Here is a 20,352-nt window from a genome sequence, read left to right as displayed (position 1 = left end):
TGAAATTGCTTTTATCTCTGCTGACCCTGAGACAGTGAGACCAGCCCCTCTTTCTCCTCCTCCTCAGCCTACTCGATGTAAGGAAGAATGAAGATCTTTATGATGATCTACTTCCACTTAGGGAATAGTAAATATATTTTCTCTTCTTCATGATCTTTTAATAACATTTTATCTCATTTTATTGTAATAATACATATACAAAATATATGTTAATCAACTGTCCATGTTATCAGTAAGTCTTCCCATTGGCAGTAGGCTACTAGTAAAGTTTTGGGGGAGTCAAAAGGTATAGATAGACTTTGGGCTGCGTGAAGAAATATGTGCCCCTAACCCACACATTGTTCAAGGGCCGTCTGTATGTAAAAGTCAAGAAATGAGTTCTCATTGTTCTGTGAGATTATGGAAAGAATGCCCAACTCCTAAGCACTATTTGTCTAGCTAAAAGAGCTATTTCTTGACTTAGTTGAGAGGGATTTCATTTATTGATTGATTGATCTCTTCGTTCATCCAGTCATCCACACTGTGCATTATTCCATTCAAGAAAAACAAGGGTGGTGGCCAAAAATTGAGCCAAGAATGAAGTTAAATATACATGCCGTAATGACATACAAGTGGATGTTCTGTGGGCCACAAAATTGACTCTACACTTTCTTGAAACCAATCTGTAAAAGCTCCTGCAAGTGTCCATTATAACATAACAATAATGGTTACCATTTCGTGACTGCTTACTATAGATTGCACAGTGAGCTAGGCTTTCCACAGGAAAAATGTTTTAAGTCTCTCGGCAACCTTATGTGATTAAAAACTGAGAAATATTCATTTTATAGATGTAGAAACTATGGCCACAATTTGGTCATCAGGGAACTGCCTTGAGAGCCCATGCTCTATGCCACTGTATTTACATGGCTTCAAATGCTTGGAAAATTGACCTCTTGATACTAAGATCTCACAGTAAGTTCTTGAGGTGTTTCATAGGGAGGATTCTTCAGGCTATGATATACTAGGGCATTAACAATACACAGGATATATTCATTGTACACTATGCTTCTCCTTCCTAACAACATAATGTAATAATATAATTATCTGTTGTCTCCTCAAGTAGACTTTTCCACCAGCATGTGTCTTTTCTATTGCTTTGTAAGTTCTTGGAAACAGTAGAGGTTGAACAGATACATTTTATGTAAATGAGTGTAATAAATCTCAGAACTATTTATAAGACAATCTGCAGTTGCACAGAAATCTTCAGTTCAGTCTGAACATGATATGTTATTTTTCCCATCCTATTTTTTCCTCAATCCTACTTCTCCTGCCATCCCCCATATTATTTATGACCTTCATAATTTAAGTGAAATTACTTCCTAATATCTTTTTTTTGGCCTAAATATGAGTGAAGGTCTCAAAGCACAGGACTGGATAATAAATTTCTTTTTCACAAAACATTTGTATCTACTTCTATTAAAATATTTCTTAGTCTGTTATTTTTGATTTATTGCATAACTGACTATACAGAATGTCTCAACTGAGTTCTTAACAGTGTGAATTACTTGATTTTACTACAAAGTCTGTCCATCAGTCTATGGAACTGAAGGTATTGTTCCCCTTAACAGCACACAAATGACGGATTTGTCTGTCTCCACTTGTTTCAGCTTATGCAGCAGCTTCTGAAACTATTAACCCCATAGTTATTATCATAGTAATAACTAACATAAATAAATAAAGAATAAAGAGATAAAGAATCTAAAGCACTGCAAACCTTTTCACATACTTTATCTCACGACTACCTTTTGTGAGATAAATAGGTTAAGGCAGGCACTAAATGTATCCACGTTTTATAGATGAAGACACTGGGGCTTGGGAAAGTTAAGGAACTTTCCCAGCATCCCAGTGCATCCTGGTATACATCCTGGTGCAAGTGACAGGTGGAGTCCAGCTCTAAAGCCAGAGGTCCTTGCTGCTGATTCCAGCCTCTCATTACTATAGTTCCCTTTCTCCAGTTTCACTTAAAATCTTTTTTGGGAGTAGGAAGGAGTGAAGGGAGAGTGGCCAGAAATTACTTCATGCAAAACAATTTGATGGCTTTGATGCTGTATGTATCTGTTTTGGGGAAGTGGAAAGAAAGGAAGGTATCAGCTGTAAAATAGATGTACTTAAGATTCAGGAGAAAAGCTCAGGAGAGCTCAGTTATAAAGTTTAGGCAAGCCTAGAAGGCTCAGCACCTAGTAATGAATGGCAAGTTAACACTGCTAGATGGTGATAAACTCCTTTAACTGATACTTAACTTTAAAAAAATGGCAAAATAAATATGAATCCTACTGAGGTTAGAAGCTCACTCTACCTGTAAGGAACAGACCCCGTGAGGGGCTCCTGCTGAGCCATGTAGTCAGTCTTGGACAAGAGCCTTTGTTCCAATTGTCCAAACCCTGAGAAGTCATGGTCCCATCTTGGGCTTGGCCTAGGCAAAATGAAGCCACCCCAAAACATGTCTTCTATTCCCTCCCACCTCCTGCTATCCAGTCTTCCTGATTATTATTGCAGGGGCCAGAGCCCTCAGATTGCCAGCCCAACCCTCTGTGTCCATCCTTACAAGGGTTCATCTTACCCATAAAATGGTCCTGCTCCCTCTCATCCCATTCCCTTTGTGTAGTTGACCTTAGCAACTAAGAGGAGGTGGTTTTATTTTCTTAGTACAGTAACTATCTTTTTCTCATCATAAAAGCAGTATGTGCTCAGAACAAAAAGTTTAGAAAATATAAATATGTAAAAACTAAAAATCAACCACTATTTTACCACCTAGAAGGACCACCACTATTTATATTTTTGGTGACTATTTTTAGGCTTTGTCATCTATGCATTTTTAAAGATCATACTGAAACCAAATTTTTATCTTGCTTTTTTTCATTTAACATGGTAATACAAGCATTTTCTTGTTTTAATAAACTACTCTTTTAAATGTAATTTTAAATAGTTACATAATAATACATCTTATTGATAAAATAATTGTAGTCTCCTATTACTGAATAGTTTTCTTCCTTTCAACATTATGAATAACTACTATGATCCATATTTTTGTACATAAACCTAATTTCACATTTCTGAGGTTTTCTTTTTTTTTTTTGAAAGAGAAAAAAGAAAGGAAGAAAAAGAAAAGAAGAAAGAAAAAAAAGAGAGAAATAAAGAGGAAGAGAAAGAAGGAGAGAGAACGGGAATTTTGCTCTATTGCCCCGGCTAGAATGCAGTCTAACAATGGGTATTAAAAACCTCTTTTATGCCAATAAATGTGCTTAACAATGGAGACAGGAAGAAATAAGGGAGGAAAATAACAAGCAGCCAACCAATATTTCATTTAAACCTGTGAAATGCTTTGCAATTACTAAGGAGTGATTTACTTCCAATTTTATGGTTACTTTTAGAATAGGTGTGATGTGAAACTGAGAACAATGTATGTTTTGTGGATTTGGGATGGAGAGTTCTGTAAATGTTTATTAAGTTTACTTATTTCAGGTCTGAGTTCAAGTCCTGGATATCCTTATTAATTTTCTGTCTCGTTGATCTGTCTAATATTGACAATGTAGTGTTAAAATCTCCCACTATTATTATGTGGGAGTCTAAGTCTCTTTGTAAGTCATTAACAACTTGCCTTATGTATATGGGTGCTCCTGCATTGGGTCCATATATATTTAGGATCGTTAGCTCTTCTTGTTGCATTGATCCTTTTACCATTACGTAATGTCCTTCTTTGTCTCCTTTGGTCTTTGTTGCTTTAAAGTCTATTTTATCAGAGACAAGAATTGCAACTCCTGCTTTTTTTTCTCTCTCTCTCCATTTGGTTGGTAAATCTTCCTCCATCCCTTTGTTTTGAGTCTTTGTGTATCCTTGCATATGAGATGGGTCTGCAGCATACCAATGGGTTTTGGCTTTTTATCCAATTTACCTGTCTGTGTCTTTTGATTGGGGGATTTAGTCCATTTAAATTTGGGATTGATATTGATATATATGAGTTTAATACTGCCATTGAATGCTAGCTGGCTGTTTTGCCCATTGGTTGATGTAAATTCTTCATTATGGTGATGCTCTTTACCTTTTGGTATGTTTTTGGAATGGCTGATACTGGTTGTTCCTTTCTATGTGTAATGCTTCTTTCAGACGCTCTTGTAAAGCAGGTCTGGTGGAAGTTTTCTTTTAGATTGACTATTAAAAGCAGAATTATCAGGTCTTGGCTTGGAGCTCTTGATTCAATATATAGAAGAAAAGAGCAGTTTTTTTGTAAGCCCCTTAGTATTTTGGTGTGAGTGATGGGACAGTGTATAGCACAGAGTAGATACACAATAAATGTTGTATAAATGAATAGGCTTAATTCTGTTAGGAGTATCTTCATTTTAAAAGATGAAATTTGTTAACAAATGCATCCTACAGTGATATAAATTCAGACAACAATATTTATAAAATTGAAGAAATAGAAGTTGCAGTAAATACAGGACTATAGAGGGGAGTGGGGCTTCTAATAAGCATTACCTCAATCCGCACTGTGAAAACCATAGCCTACCATGGTCAAGGTAAATACAGCTCTTATGATGTTCCCCAGCTTCGTGGTCAGTCAGTCTGCACGGCGGCATCATACTAGGGACCAGAATCTATCCTCAAGAAGCACATGAGCTTGCAGGAGAGACAGATTTGCTAATGATACACAAAGAAACATGAGAGGGGCAGAACTGAGAGATAGGAGCACGGCAGTGGAAGAAGTCACCCGTGCTTCCTGGGAAAGCCCCTTTGGAAAGGGGGGTTTTGGAGCTAGGTCTTGAATAAGAGCATGTGGGAAAAATATTCCAAGCAGATGCAAATGCAAGGAGACATTTTTTCTAATCCAGAGAATTGTAGTGATGGAATGCTAATCTCCCTTTCTTTCTCCACCCCAGTCAGCACTTCATCCTGTTGGTCATTTACATCTTAGTGAGAATTGGTAATTCTGACTTTCCTCAGAGCAGAATTTGATGAAGAGAAAAGAGGTAGAACCTGAAAACTAGAGGACTTGGGAGCAAAGGGGCAGGAGAGAATACGATTAAAAAAGGAAAGCGGTACAGACGGGAAGCAGGGAGGCTAAGACAAGACTACTGAACACTTCTACAGAGAAAGGGAAATGAGGCCCATAGAGTTGTAATGAATGCCAAGTTAACACTGCTAGATAGTGATAAACTCCTTTAACTAAGATGCCTAGTTCCAAACACCAAAATCCTCACTACTATGGTAGTGTGACCTGGCCCCAAGTGAAGGTTACCTAACCTAATCCACAGAAATAACTTCGTTTTTCTCCTTTTTTCAAAACTGCAAAGTAGAATGAAGTAAGTTCTGATAAATTTTGAACCAATATGAGTTGTTAATTTCCTTCTGCTCTATTTTCTTACCCTGTTGTTTCTGGTTGAGGGCTGATGGGGAAAGGACTAAGATGAGTGACAGTTCAACAACTCCCACCACTGCTGTGGCATCAATCACAGAGAGACTGTGGAAAGTGACGGGGGAGGGGGTTCAGTGGGGGCCACGAAACAAATGGGGATGCACTGGGAAGGGGTGTGCATGACAACTTCAGGCAGCAGAAACTTTTCTTTTTCCCCTTCTCTCAGCCTCCAGAAATGGCCAAACTCGGCAGGGACTGTATCCCAGGTCTCAGGGCCCTTCTAGGCCTACTTGTTTCCTAAGAATTTGGTCACTTCAGATGGACAGACCATGTGAAGGCAGCAAGGGGCAGAGGAAGACTACACACTCCAACATCATACCATACTCCTTGCCCGTCTCTACAACCTGCTAGATGTGTGGGACCCTGGCCCATTCCTAACTTCTTGCAGCCTCCATCTCTCTTGTGGATAAAATGGGCACAAGCATGCCTACTCAGAATGGTTGCCTGTGCTCTGTGTATGAATGGTGTGTAAAAGCACCTAGAGGGCCAGGTGCAGTGGCTCACACCTGTAATCCCAGCACTTTGGGAGGCCAAGGTGGGTGGAACACTTGAGGTCAGGAGTTTGAGACCAGCCTAGCCAACATGGCAAAACCTCTTCTATACTAAAAATACAAAAATTAGCCTAGTGTGGCGGGGCACATCTGTAATTTATGCTACTCAAGAGGCTGAGGCAAGAGAATCACTTGATCCTGGAAGGCAGATAATGCAGTGAGCCAAGATTGTGGCACTGTACTCCAGACTGGGCAACAGAGTGAGACTCCATCTCCATTTAAGAAAAAAAGAACCTGAGTTCAGGATAGGCAAAATAAAGAATGTGTTTATGCTCACCCATTAAATGAAAAAGAAAAAATATATGATTGGTTGTACTTTTCCATTTCAAAAGTCAGAGACATGTGCTTGTAGATGCTAAACATTCTAATTAATGGATTGAAAGTAGATACAAACTTTATTCAGTCCAAAAATTAGGTATAATTGGAGTTGCCACTAACATAACCAGCCACAGTGTAGAGAGCACCTACTTTACATAATGATTTTTACTCTCATTATATGGTGATACTAAAGTTGAAAATTGATTTCTTTAGGGACACATCAAAGAATTCTCAGAGCACCAGCTACTGTGCCATCAATATTAGTCTCTAGCCTATGAAATTCTGTCATCTAAATCTTGCTTAGAACCAGTCAAGTCATTCGCTTGAATAAAGCATCAGTAATGATTTTAACCAAGTGGAATTAATTACTTTAATTTCCTGGGATGGATTAATTCATAAATGCATAAAGTAAGGTTGTTTCATAGGATTCTATAGTTGCCATGCAGTGATTAATTAAAAATGCCTGAAGTCAATTAAAAAATTTATTTGCAGCAATAAAAATTCACCTGGGCCCAAGGAGGGGTAGTTTTGATTTCATTTTCAAGAGAATTTCAATCAGGTTTTGTCTTAAGGCCCTAGTGAATATATTCATCTGGTGCCTTGCTGTATCATGTGAGGATAATGTTTTCACTTTTCCTCACTTTCATGTGTTTATGGGAAGGAGATTTCCTTTTATATCAAATAAAATCAGGATTGGCACCAAGGGACTTCTGCATTTAGAAGGGCAATTCCCACTGCCCTTCTGGTTGTGGGTATTTCCTAGTCACTATGAGAAGGCACAATGCTTGGCACTCCAGTTAGACACCACTTCACTGCTGGTCACTGCAGAATGAAATACAATACCTTCACCTCCAAGACACAACAAACTAGAAAATGAAGAATAATAAAAAGATCAAAGTAGAGGTTCAAGAATGAAGATAAACTAAAACCAGAACTCTAGCCTGACCAGGCATTAGTCATTGATAACAGTGCTCAAAGTAGTCATGAGCCAACTCTATTCAGTGTTATTCTTCTGGAGAGAAAGAACATCATTAACTTCAAAGTCAGTTACTGGCTCTTGATGTATCTTCGTAGTTACTGAGTAAGCATGTGCTGGATTAGAAAAGAAAACAAAAAACAAAGAAACAAACCAAAACCAATGTTCTGGCAATGTGAGAACATTTACAGATAAAATGAAATTAAATAATGAAAGGATGTTGACTTCAAGAGGTCTTCAGTTTTCTTCTGCTTTTATATAGTTTACGGGTCTAGTGTTCAAGGCTTCCCTTACTACATTTTTTTTTAATTTGTAAACCCTAGAAGTCAACTCTAGTTTCAGAATTGTTAACTCATAACCCTGTGAAAAACAAATTTGCCAGGTAGAGTACTGTGTTTGTGTATAGTTTTTTTTTTTGGGGGGGTAGTTGTTCTTAGCTTTACAATAGCCAGTCAAAAGACTGTTTTCCAAAATTATTTGTAAGGTTCTTTTCTCCCCCTTTCTTCAGTGTGGTATGCCATTAATTTGTAATACAGTTAAATTCATTTCTCATAGTCTGTATTTCATCTCGGGTCCCCCCCAACATTCTGGTAGATGTTTTTAAATTTGCATAGAGTGAAATTCACTTTTTGTGTTTCTGTTCCATAGTTGTATGGAGTTTAATAAGTGCACAAAGTCATACTATTGCCCATACAGAACAGTTCCATAAGCCCTGAAATTCCCTCATACTGCCTCTTTGTAGTAAAGCTCTCCACCTCCAAGTTCTGGTAACTACGCACCTGCTTTCTGTCACTCTAGTTTTATCTTTTCTAGAATGTCATATAAGTGTAATATAATATTGTTGCCTTTTGAGTTTAGTGTCCTTCACTTAACAAAATGCCTTTAATTCTTTTTATTGCTGAGTAGTATTCCTTTGTATGACTATACCCAAATTTGTTTATCCATTTATCCGTTGGCAGACAACTCGGGGGCTTTCAGCCTTTGGTGTTTGTGAATAAAGCTGCTATAAATATTTATATACAGTTTTTTGTGTGAATGTAAGTTTTTAATTCACTTTGGTAAATACTTAGCAATGGAATAGCTGAGTCAGATGGTATAGATTGTTGAACTTTGTAAGAAACCTTCCAGTTGTTTTTTAAAGTGGGCTGTACCATTTTGCATATTCACCAGCAACATGTGAGATTCCATTTGCTCTGTATCTTTGCCAGCACTTAGTATTGTGTGCTTGTTTGTTATCTTACAGTTTCCAATAAGCATTTAGTGGTATCTGATTATGGTTTTAATTTATATGTTCCTAATGGTGTTGAGCATTTTTTTCATATGCTTATTTGCCATCAAATATCTTCTTTGGTGAAGTATCCATTCAGTACTTTGGTCACTTTTAATTAGGTTTTTGCAGACATTTTCTTTAGGCATGTAACTTGTCTTTTAATTTTCTTTAATAGTGTCTTTCTCCTAACAAAAGTCTTCAATTTTTATGAAGTCCAATTTCAAATTTTTTAATGGATCATCTTTTTGATGCCATATCTAAAAACTTTTTCAAGCCCAAAGTCACACATGTTTTCTCCCATTTTTTCTAGAAGGTGTGTTGTTTCATATTTTACATTTAGATCTATGATCCACTTTTCTTTAATATTTGTATAAGATGTGAGATTTGTGTCAAGGCTCAGTTTTTTTGCATATGAACAATTATTTCATTTGCCCCATCACCATTTGTTGAAGAAACTATCTTTTCTCCATTTAATTACCTTTGCAATTTTGTCAAAAATTAGTTAATTGTACTTGTGTGGGGCTATTTATGACCTGTCTATTCTTTTCCAGTTACTATCTATTCCATTTCATTTATATGTGCTTCACTCCTTTTAACATATACCACACTGCCTTATTACTGTAGCTTTATATTAAATCTTAAAATCAGAGAGTATGAGTTCTCCAACTTTATTCTTTTTCAAATTGTTTTGAATATCTGAGTTCTTTTATCTTACCATATACACTTTTAATCACTTTGTTGCTGTCTACAGAGTATTTTGCTAGGATATAAATTGGGATTTTATTTAATTCTTTGATCTAATTGAGGGGAATTAACATCTTAGCCATATTGAGTGATGTAGTCCATGAAAATGGTATGCTTCTCTATTTAGTTAGATCCTTCTTCATTTCCTTCTTCAATGTTTTTTAGTTTTTAGCATACAGAGATTGCTATTTTCATAAATTTACAAATAAATATTTGATTTTGGGGCTGCTATTATAAATAGTATTACTCTTTTAAATTTCAAATTCCAATTGGTATTTATTCCTAGGAATATAATTGACTTGTATATCCTGATCTTATATCTCACAAACTTGCTAAATTCACTTATGGGATCTAGGAGATTTTTGTAGCTCCTTTGGGAGCTTTTCTACATAGACAATCATGTCTTTGGTGAGAGACAGTTTTATTTCCTCCTTTTTAATATACAAGCCTTCTTTCTTGCTTTATTGTACTATAATGGTGAATAAGACAACTGAATTGTAATAGTCAAATTAAACATAAAAGAATGAAGAATAAAATTATATCTCACTGTGGAGTCCACATCAGAGAGGTAAGAAAGGCTTCTCAGACTTTGTTATTGGATCATTCATTTAGTCACTGAAGTATTGAGTCACACTTCCATGGTGCTAAGTATTATGAGGAAGACAAATATAAATCAGGCTTGGAGTCTACAATCAAGTACTTTGCAATTGCAGGAAGGTAACAGAGCATGAATTACAGTGGCTACATAAAAAGAAGAAAGTAGTAAGGCTGATCAGAGATCAACAGAGAGAACAAGATTGACTGTAGAGGCAGAAGAGCAGGCCGGGAGCTATATGTCGGGAGAGTCTGACCTAGCAGTGGCTGTGAGGAAGTCAAGGTGGTGCTGAAGGAAGCTGGCTCTTCAGGATTTGCTGACTGGTTGTAGAGGTCAAGGGAGAGGAAGAAGACAAAATATCCAGATTTGAGCTTCATTGTTTGGGTGGGGGCTGACCCGCACACTGACATTCTGAATTTGAAATATGCACTGAAGATTCAGATGAGGTGGTGCAAGATTCAGCAGGTGGTGTAAAGATTCAGCAGGTAGTGTAAAGTGTCGGAGCTACTAGAACTAAAGAGTAGAGTCAAGGATGAACATAGGAGTAGATCATGGTCATGATTCCCCCTTTCGCCCCAGCCTCAAGCTCTAACGTTGCAAACACTTGGGACCTGGGACTCAGCCCTTCCATTGGAACAGTGACCACAGTTAACTGGAGAGTCAGAGGGACAAGAAAAAGGTCTGTGTGGGGATAGAAGGCATCCTGCTAGGCAGGTTCACAAACTCCAGCCTCTTGTAAGATTAAAAGTCCTAACAAGAATGCTGGTTAAAAGAAGGGCCACAATGTTTACTATGTTCCTCCACTCAAAGGAGTGTTAGAAACTCACTTATGGAGGCAGGAATCTGTCTCCCGAAATAAGGTGAAATAAGTTGCCCCTTGGTACCAGGAGCAGAGCTTGGATTCAACCTGTGTTTGTCTAATATCAGCTTGCACTTAGAGAGCATTTACCATGTGCCAAGCACTATCTTAAATGCTGCAACTCTCACATTGAATCCTCACAACAACCCTATGAAGTAGTTTCTATTATTATCCCCATGTAACAGATGGGGCACAGAGAGGTTCCATACATTTCCCAAGGCTTTGCTGATAGTAAGTGATAGAGGCACTTCTGCACTATACTGCATTTCACCACTGCATTCAACTGACCCATGTCTTTTAGCAAACCACAGAGCCTCCCTGGCCAAGAAGAGTCTCAAGTGAGTAGCGATACTCTCTTTAACCACAGCAAAGTGACAGCATTACAGCATGCACTGTGAGCATCACTGAACACCTGTTATGCATCCAGCACTGTGCTAGGTGGTGGGAATATGCACACCCCTTAGACACAATCCCTGGCCTCATGGATCTCAGTCTGGAAGAAGAAATGATCTTGTACACAATAAACATAAGATGCACTGTGATATATGGCACTCTGACTGCAGATGTAAAAGTCATGGCCCATAGAAAAACAGGCATTAATTTTCTGTTCCCCTGTCAAGGAAAATGAAAGACAGACTAATGCATTATGGCTAAAAGCATTTACTTTTGATTAAGTGTATATTTAAATATTGCCCTCCTCCTCAGTCAGGCTCATTCCTCAGTCTCTGCTAAATTGCTGACTTTGCTTTCTAAAGAGAAAGTGAGATATTCACCCACAGCAGATGGAATTAGAAAGATATAAAGCATAGAACTCCTACCTCAGATTTTTTTTGTTTTATTTTGCCTTTGAAAACTCATTACAGTGAAAACTAATTACATCTCTCATTACAAAGTGGATGCCGGGGAAGGCTTTCCCTTCATCTTGTGGAAAGAGCTTTCAAATAACGTTACATAAAATACACGATATTCCCGTTAATTTGAAATATAGTTCAAAATATGTAAAAACCAAATCTGTGACCTAGTAATGTGTCTACCTCTTTATCAATGTATTAACAGGTTCTAGGTGTGGGTCAAATACCACGATTTCCAAGTGGTAATGAGTGTAAATGGTGAGTGTAAATTATTTTTTGACATCTCCAAAGCAATTTTGAAGTGATAAACACCTGTAGTTTTTGATGGTGTCAAAGTCACAAGCAGTAACACGAGTATTTATGTGGTTTCTTGCCTACATTGAGAATAAAAGGATATGCTAACTTTCAGTTAAAAGGTGGTAAAAAATTAAAATATATATGTGTGTGTGTGTATACACACACACACACACACACACACACACACACACACGTATATATATATACATATTCAATCAAAATACCAAGTCCTATAGATTTTACCTGCTGGGGATATCTGGAATCTTCCCCATCCTCTCCACTCCACTAAATCTGATTTCCAGGCACCACCATTTCACATCAGGATTAACTAAGCAGCCTTCTAGCTCCTCTTCTTACCTCCCTTCAACCCATTTTCCCTGCTAACATCTTCTGTTATTCCATATTAAGGTCAAAATCTGCAACATAATCTTTAAGGCACTGTTTGATCTGGCTCCTGCCACCCTATCAGACTCATGTGGACACACTCAACCTTTTTTTCTCTCCTCCTCTACTGACTGGAACTTATTTCGGTTCTTCAATTACCCATGCTTCTTTCAGTCGCTGAGCCTTTGTACATGCTATTCACTCTGTTTGAAGTGCTGATCCCTGTTCTCTTCACTAAGTTTCTTCCTGCTCTTCCTTTGGATCTCAGTTTAAATATTACTTCCCTAGAGAAGCTTTTCCTAACTACCCAGATTGGGTCAGCTTTGTCGGGGTCCCAATTTTGTATTTAGGGCCTACTGTCCTTTTATTTAATATTATAATCAAATAATTAATCCATTTAATATCTTTCTCCCCTCTATGACATAAGCTCCATGAGAGTAGCAACTATCTGCCACTCAGCCCAGGCTCAAAGCCTAGTCTGAGGCCTGACACATAGGTAAAATTTGGTACATCTCCTTTGACCTAATTAATTAATTAATTATGAAAGTCTCTTTTCCACACACACCTCTAGACTTTTCTGGAAAGACACAAATCAGCAGGTGTTTTACATGTCCAAAGAAAATGAATAAGGACCTAGTTGGAATTTGAAACTGACAAATGACCTAAAATTTTAAATTAAATAATCTGGAAGAATCCTATTCTATTTTGTCACTATTAAAAAACAAAGGTAAGAATAAAACTTTTATGGTGCTACCCGTCAATGTCTGTCATCAAAATGCCTGGCTAAATCATTTATGTGCCTGGTGATTCCCAAATGAGTCATTATTTACTGACCAACAGTGATGAACAGTGCCCTCATAAGAAAATGTTATTTAATACTATTTGTAGCCACCTTCATGGCTGTCAAAATGTATGTTACCTTGTAACTATCAAAATCAGCTGGCTGGCAAATGGACATGATTTCTGCTCGTGTACATTATTAAATGTGCATTTCTTAAAAAAAAAAAAAAAAAAAACCCAAACCGATATCTCATATTCAATTAGCAACTTCCAGATAAGGCCTAGTGTGATTTAGAAGGATCAGAAAGATGTTCAAATAGAGTGAGACAGCAAATGATGTAATTCTCTAACCGCATGAAAACCAGGTCAAACCCAGCTTGTTTCTGCTAGTCTGACACAGCTGCTGGAGCGTCTTGCATATGCTTTCCAGCTGTCCCTGTTGTGGCAACCTTTAAATCAGGGATTTTGCCCATGCATATGCTTCTTTCTTGGTCAAATGCAAAGCACATACTTTTGCAAGCTACTTTTCTTAGCTGTTTAAAACTGTGAATAAGGTCTAAGATACACACATTGCGAAACAAGCCATTTAAAACAACACATTTCGGTTACTAATCGGCTTTTAGCCTCTTTGACTTCTAAAGCAACAGTGAGCATCAGAGTGGCCTACAATACTCGGCCTGGGTGATGATTGATTTCAGTTCTCACTACTCCACTATTTCCTTAAAAGCAAAAAGAGCCTGGTGGATGCTCCATAAAATGAGACTGGGAATTACATTCAGTGCCTCTGCCATGGAAAAAATCATTGTCCTGAAATAAGGTCAGCCATGTATTCACTGAGTGGAGAGTCTGCCTTCAGAAAGAAAGGGGAATCACAACCTTTGAGCTCTCAAGAAGCTATATCCCTTTTCCAGATAAATCTTTACTGATGCTTTATGATTTCCAAAATTTGACTCACAAGACTAAGTGTTCTGTGCCTCCACATTGATGTCATTCATTTCTAATATTAGCAGCAGAGCAGTTCAGGTTCACCTGAGAAAGAGGAGCTTTTGAGTTGAACAGGAGCAGATACTAAAAATGAGCATAGTGAGACTTGTTTCTGGTATATCTGACATAGATAAAATAGTTAAACCTGTGCAGTGAAACAATTTTGAATTAAATGGAAAAATAATTTAATCTAATTGGCAATTTTATGTGCTTACAGAATCTTTATGTAGCCTCACTTATGGGACCACTGAGGAATTAAGAAATAGAAAATCTTATATAAAGTTGTTTTGTTCTTTGGGAGGCCGAGGTGGGCGGATCACAAGGTCAAGAGATCAAGACCATCCTGGCTAACACGGTGAAACACCGTCTCTACTAAAAATACAAAAAAATTAGCCGGGCGTGGTGGCATGCGCCTGTGGTCCTAGATACTCGGGAGGCTGAGGCGGAAGAATCACTTGAACCCAGGAGGCAGAGGTTGCAGTGAGCCGAGATTGCACCACTGCACTCCAGCTTGGTGACAGAGCAAGACTCCGTCTCAAAAAAAAAAAGTTGTTTTGTTGCACAAAGCCACACAAACAAGCTACTGAACTCATTAGATCAAATGTGTCAAGTATTTGGGCTTCTATTATACAACAGATGTTAAGTGGCTTAGAATAACTAGACAATAGCTACATCTTCACTCAGTACTGCACGAACATGGATAAAGACAGGAGGATGCAGGTGTGCCATTTGGAATAGCAGAAATCATGTTGGGATTTCATGCCCTGAATTGGAGGTAGCTAGTTCCTCCTACCTTCTCCAGCTGCAAACTTAGTGGCACCATCCTGTGTTGGGAGTGCCTTAAGTGGTACACGTCTCACAAAGAAACTTACATCTGGACAAAGTTAGGGCAATGTACATATAGACCCAGATATATCTCATGCACAGAAAATGCCTCTCACTTTAAAAGTGACCACCCAAACTTCTTAACTGTTCTCTCTAGAGAATGAAGATATTTAGAAAAAGAATTAAAGGTATTAAAGAGTTCAGGGAGACAAAAATACCAAGGCTCAAAATGAGGACCTATCGCCACTATAGCAGCAATAGTCTATAATTGAAGTTTTCTTACATTTAAAAATCTTGTAAGGCTTTCATTCCAGAAAAGCCATCTTGGGTGTTTAAACAACAGTGGAAAGAAAATAGGCCATTACTACTTGCTAGTTTGCAGTTTGTTTTTGCTGACGGTTCTCAAGTTTGGTCTTTGAAATCCATAACAGAGTGATCATTATCTTAAGTTGCTGCCATAAGGAAAATAGGACAAGTACCCCCATTTTGGGTGCTGAGATGTTCCTAAGTTCCCAGTGATATAACTTTGCCTTATTTGAGTTAGAAAAGTCTCTGAATTATGAAGACGTAGCCTTAGAACTGTCTTGCTCTGCAGAGGTTTCTGCAAGTCACTTCTCCCTACTGTTTTCAGTCACCGAAAGATACTAAAAATACATGAAAACCCTTATCTAGATCCTTTTCTCCATGATAACCACAAAATTATGCAGATATAAGCCTGAGGAAGCCCCCACCTCATGTGCTCCCAAAGATCTCCATGGGAGGACGTATCCCATGTTACCAGAATAACATGTTTGTTCTTCTGTGTCCCTCACTGGACTCTAGGCTCCTTGAGGGTAGAGGACCATGCCTTGTTCTTCTCTGTATCTCCATGACTTTAAAAAAAAAATTCTCCCCACAATATAGCATTTGCTCTAGATTCCTACCATTTAAAATCAGTAGACTTTTGGACTACCAGACAGGTCTTCTGGCTGTACATCTATTGATTTCTGAAAAATTACTGAATGAACAATTTCTTATACAAATTATTCTCACTGGAGCTGTCCAATTATTTTTATTCTATTTTGTGATTCCAAATATTTTCCAAATACATCTTTATACAACAGTTGGACATATCCAGTTCATATGGGAAAATTTAGCACCCTGTCTGTTGGAGGGTAGGAGTCAGAAAGAACCAGAAATCACTATGCCCTGCATTTGTTTACAGTGTAACACTTTAGCACACATTCTCACGTTCTGGCCCTACAGACAGTGATGCTAGGCAAATGGCATAGACTTCAACACTTCATCTTCTGAATGAAGAGACTGAACCCCAGAACAAAAGGGAGCAATTTCCACAAGTTCACCCAACTAGCTGTGACAAGGGGTCAAAAGCCCAGGTCTTTCAACTCTGCATTTTGATGAATTTTTACTATGCTGTGCAATTAAATGTGTTGCTTGGGTGGCATTTTACAGACAACGTTAATAAACAGAGGGAAAACATGCGATGCAAACATGAGAGCACTAATTGCTAAGTCTAAAGAAATCAAAACTGATGACAAATTAAGGAAGAACCTGGGATAGTTGAGCTGTGGCACTGATTTGGAAGTTTAATTTGTGTTGTTTCCTTTGGTGTGGAAGCAAAAGGGGAAATTGTACTTTTATGAGAGCCTCTTGTCAGAGAATAAGGGATGCACTTTTCTATAACATTACAGTTATCTCAGCTTCACCTGCTCACTTCTCACCCTTACACTAATGCTATGAAGCATCCTGTCTCTGAGAATTTGTTTTCTTCTCTGACAATCTGCGAGTCAGAAGACAGAAAAATGGGTTGAGTCTGGATTTCCACAAAGACTTATAGCCAAATAAATACTAGAGCTCCTAGTTCTATCCTTATTTAGAAAGCAAAAATATATTTATTTTCTTTAAACTTTTGGGGATAAAAACAGGATGTCAAGAAAAAAAAAGAACCATTTTAAAGAACTATCTGATGTTTCTGTGGTAATTTTATGTGATCTTGAATTAAATATATATACATATATACACACACATATATATAATATAGTTAAATACATATTTATGTATTACAATGTTAAATATAGGATATAGTTAAAATAACCTAAAAGACAGTTTTGTATTTGTTATTGTAATAATTCACATCCATTAGAAGTAATATTCTGTTTTAGAAGTCAGTTTGTTAGTCAATAAGTCAGAAATATGTATTAAGGGTCTACTATATGTCAGGCTCTGTTGGTAAATAGTGAATGAATGGTTGGTGAATAAGGTAAAGAAATTTGCCCTTAAGAAACTCACATTCTAGAAGGAGAGATAAAGCCAATAACTGTGTAAACAAGTCAATAAAGATGACAATTTGGGACTGAAAAGCTATATTCTGTGGGGGACATTTTGTTCCGAGCTGCAACTGAGCAGATTTTGAGCTTCCTGGTGCCTGAGTGGTCACACAAGGGAGACTCGTCCCAAGACAATATGTCTGCATCTGTGGCTCTGTCTCTACCATGACTCATCAGGAATAATGCCAAAAGTGAGATACAATGTCCACTTAAGTATGTACAGTTTCACTGGAGGAAACGATGACCAAGTGTTGCTTTGTTTTTATTATAGGAATCTTGGAAAATCAGGACTCAGAGTTTCTTGCTTGGGTCTTGGTAAGTACTTAGGGTGTGGTGTGGGGGTGGGCTGGAAGATGGGAAACTGGGAGGGCACCAGGGAGTGATTGTAGTGCAGGCCAGGACCTGGTCTCAGATGAGGAGGAGGCTTCCTGGCCAGTATTCCCCACTTCTCCTTCAAGGCTTCCTCTTCCCCTCAAGACGCTCTTCCAAGGAGCCACTGTGTTCACAATTCCTTATAGGGGCCCATCAAGCATAAGGCAACCTGATGCTAAAGCACACCTCAGAGGAAGGGACACACGTGCCACTCCCATTTAGCAAGCATGAAGGACTACACAGCACAGCATGCATTTTATAGGTTCAGTTCACCACTCCCTCAATTTGCCTGATTTTTTTCTATTTATCCTTGTTTTCCCTTTGCCTAATTTCCTCACTTTTCTATATTATTATGCATTTTATATACTTTTACAATCTGCCCTAAATATTTGGGGGGCAAGGTGAAATACACACAAACACATGTGCCTTAATATGCATTAATAAATAAAATTGTTATTCCTCCCAGTCAATATTTAAAGAGGACTAAATAGAGATGGCAATTCTAACAGCATAAAGATGAATCTGAAATCGTGGAATCTGAGTGTGAGATTTGGGGAGGCTTGAGTCCTCCAGACATCCCAAGAAAAGGCAGCCTGGGCATTCTGGCCATTCAACACAAATCAGAACTGTTCTGTGACCTAAGTCTACACCAGGATGATAACTGAGGAAGTAGTGAGAAGTGGTCAGATTGTGGCTATGCTTTCTAGGTAAAACCTGGAAGGCTTTTCTGTTGGGTTCTATGTGGAAGATGACAGAAAAGAGAAAGTTAAAGATTGACTCTAAGGACTTTTTTTGCCTGAGCAACAGAAAGGATGAAATACGGGTAAATGAGGTAGAAGAATGAGAGAGAAATTTAGGGAGGAAGGAGATTGAGAGATTGATTTGGGACATGCAAAATTTGAGGTATCGATCAGGCCTGCAATAAAAATTATCAAGTATGCAAATAGACATATGAATATAGACTTTAGGAAGGAGAGCTCGATATATGAACTTAGGAGTCATCAACATGTAGATGCTGTTTAAGCCTGGATCCTGGATGAGAGCTCCAAGGGTGTGCATATAGACAGTATAGAAAACAGAGGCACATGGTCTAAGACCTAGAAAATCCAACATTAAGAAATTGAGAAACTGAGGAGGAGCCAAAGAAAACTGAAAATAAAGAAACCAGGAAAGCAGGAGAAAAATCAGAAGAGAATGGAGTCCTGGAATCCAGGTGAGCATTTTGAAGAGGAGGGAGTGACCAGTCCTATCAAGTGCTACTCATGCACCAAGCAAGATAAAGGCCAATAATTGACCATCGGATTGAGCAACACGGAGGTCACTAATGTCTTTCACAAGGTGAGTTTTGGTGGAATAGCAGGGTTTACAGCATAATTGGAATGGGCCCCTGGGAGAATGGAAAGAGAGAAGCTGAAGGCTACTCTTTTGGATGATGATTGCTATAAAGAAAAGCAGAGAAATGGAGTAGCACTGAGCAGACAAGTGGGATCAGAGAGGTTGCTTTTGCTCACGGAAGAAATGACCACATATTTATACACTTACGGAGAAATCCTTTTGAGAAGAAAAAATGATGCAGAAGAAGGAGAGAGAAGAATATCTGGAATGATCTCTTGAGGACATGAGATGCACACAAGGAAAGAGTGAGTACATGAAAGAAGGCAGAGTACATGGGCTTTGAGGCTAGCAGGGTGACTGATAGGGTGGTGGAGGGGGAGGTATCTTGTTGAAGTTCTCTTCTATTGCTTTTATACTCGCAGTGGAAATCAGAAGCAATGTCATCAGTTGTTAGTGAGGATAAGAAGGAGGTGTTAGAAGTTTGGAGAGAGGACATACAGGACAGCAGAAGAGTGAACTGACCAAGGCTAGGAAACATGGTGGCCAGACAGCCTTAAGGACCAGCTTAATATCAGTGTGATTAAATTTGAAATGAGACCTGTTCATAGTTATGTGTTTTTCTTCCAGCCACGTTCAGTTGTGCAAGTTCAGGTGGAATTTTTTTTTAAGAAGGTGATAAAGAGAGGGCAAAGATGCTGAGGGTTTGTGTAGGGCAGTTCTTTTAATGGTGGAGTTGGCATTTAAACTGAATAGAAAGGAAAATGAGGACTAGAGTCAGGAAAATGAGCCACAAGCTAAAATTAGGGAGCTGAGAGACCGTGAAAAGTGGATAGGATCAATAAAGTATATAATCCAGAGGGACCAAAGAATTCTTGAAGCAAAAACATTAGAGACAGTGGTTGGAAGGATAGAAAGTGGCTGAAAAGGGAAACACTTGAAATTGGGGTTATAGAGGGGTTCAGTTATTGTTACTGACATAGTCCATGGTGTGTCCTTTGGGAGAGAGTGGTGGGGGTTGTACGGAAGACAAGATCAGTGGAGGAGAGAAGGTTGAGAAACTTGAAGATGAAGGTGCAGGGAAGATCATCTTTGAGGTCACTGAAATCACTAAACATACAGCAAAACTTACATTGGAGAGTGACAGTGAGAAATGAACTAAAAGTTTCAAAGAATGAGAGGGAGTGACTAGGGTGGGTCAGAAACTACAACCTGGTGATGTGTAAGATGCAGAGCTGGCATGTGTGAGAGGGTATTTCAAAGATACTGAAAGCCGTCAATAACCGAGTTTTTCTGATTCTTCCTAATGATCTGACTTGGGAGGTGAAGGTGGTATTTGTTCACCATAAGGCTAAGGTAATTTGACATTTGCTTAATTTATGGCTCTGATATTGTTACTATTGACTCATATTTGAAAGACCCTGGAAATTCATTACCA

The 20,352-nt window shown here is 38.3% G+C and overlaps 1 protein-coding gene across 2 annotated transcripts in view; it reads left to right on the top strand.

The window, feature by feature from the left end:
* KCNAB1 (potassium voltage-gated channel subfamily A regulatory beta subunit 1) overlaps positions 1-20,352 on the top strand; it is a 389,333-nt gene that overhangs the window by 267,506 nt on the left and 101,475 nt on the right. For both annotated transcript variants that reach the window (XM_035278146.3, XM_035278147.3), the window contains exon 2: positions 17,482-17,525. In XM_035278146.3, coding sequence (XP_035134037.1) covers positions 17,482-17,525 — 44 coding nt within the window. The remainder of the gene's footprint in view (positions 1-17,481; positions 17,526-20,352) is intronic.

The sequence above is a fragment of the Callithrix jacchus genome, chromosome 17 (genome assembly GCF_049354715.1).
Source record: "Callithrix jacchus isolate 240 chromosome 17, calJac240_pri, whole genome shotgun sequence".
Lineage (NCBI taxonomy): Eukaryota > Metazoa > Chordata > Mammalia > Primates > Cebidae > Callithrix > Callithrix jacchus.
This window is presented reverse-complemented; position numbering and strand designations above follow the sequence as displayed.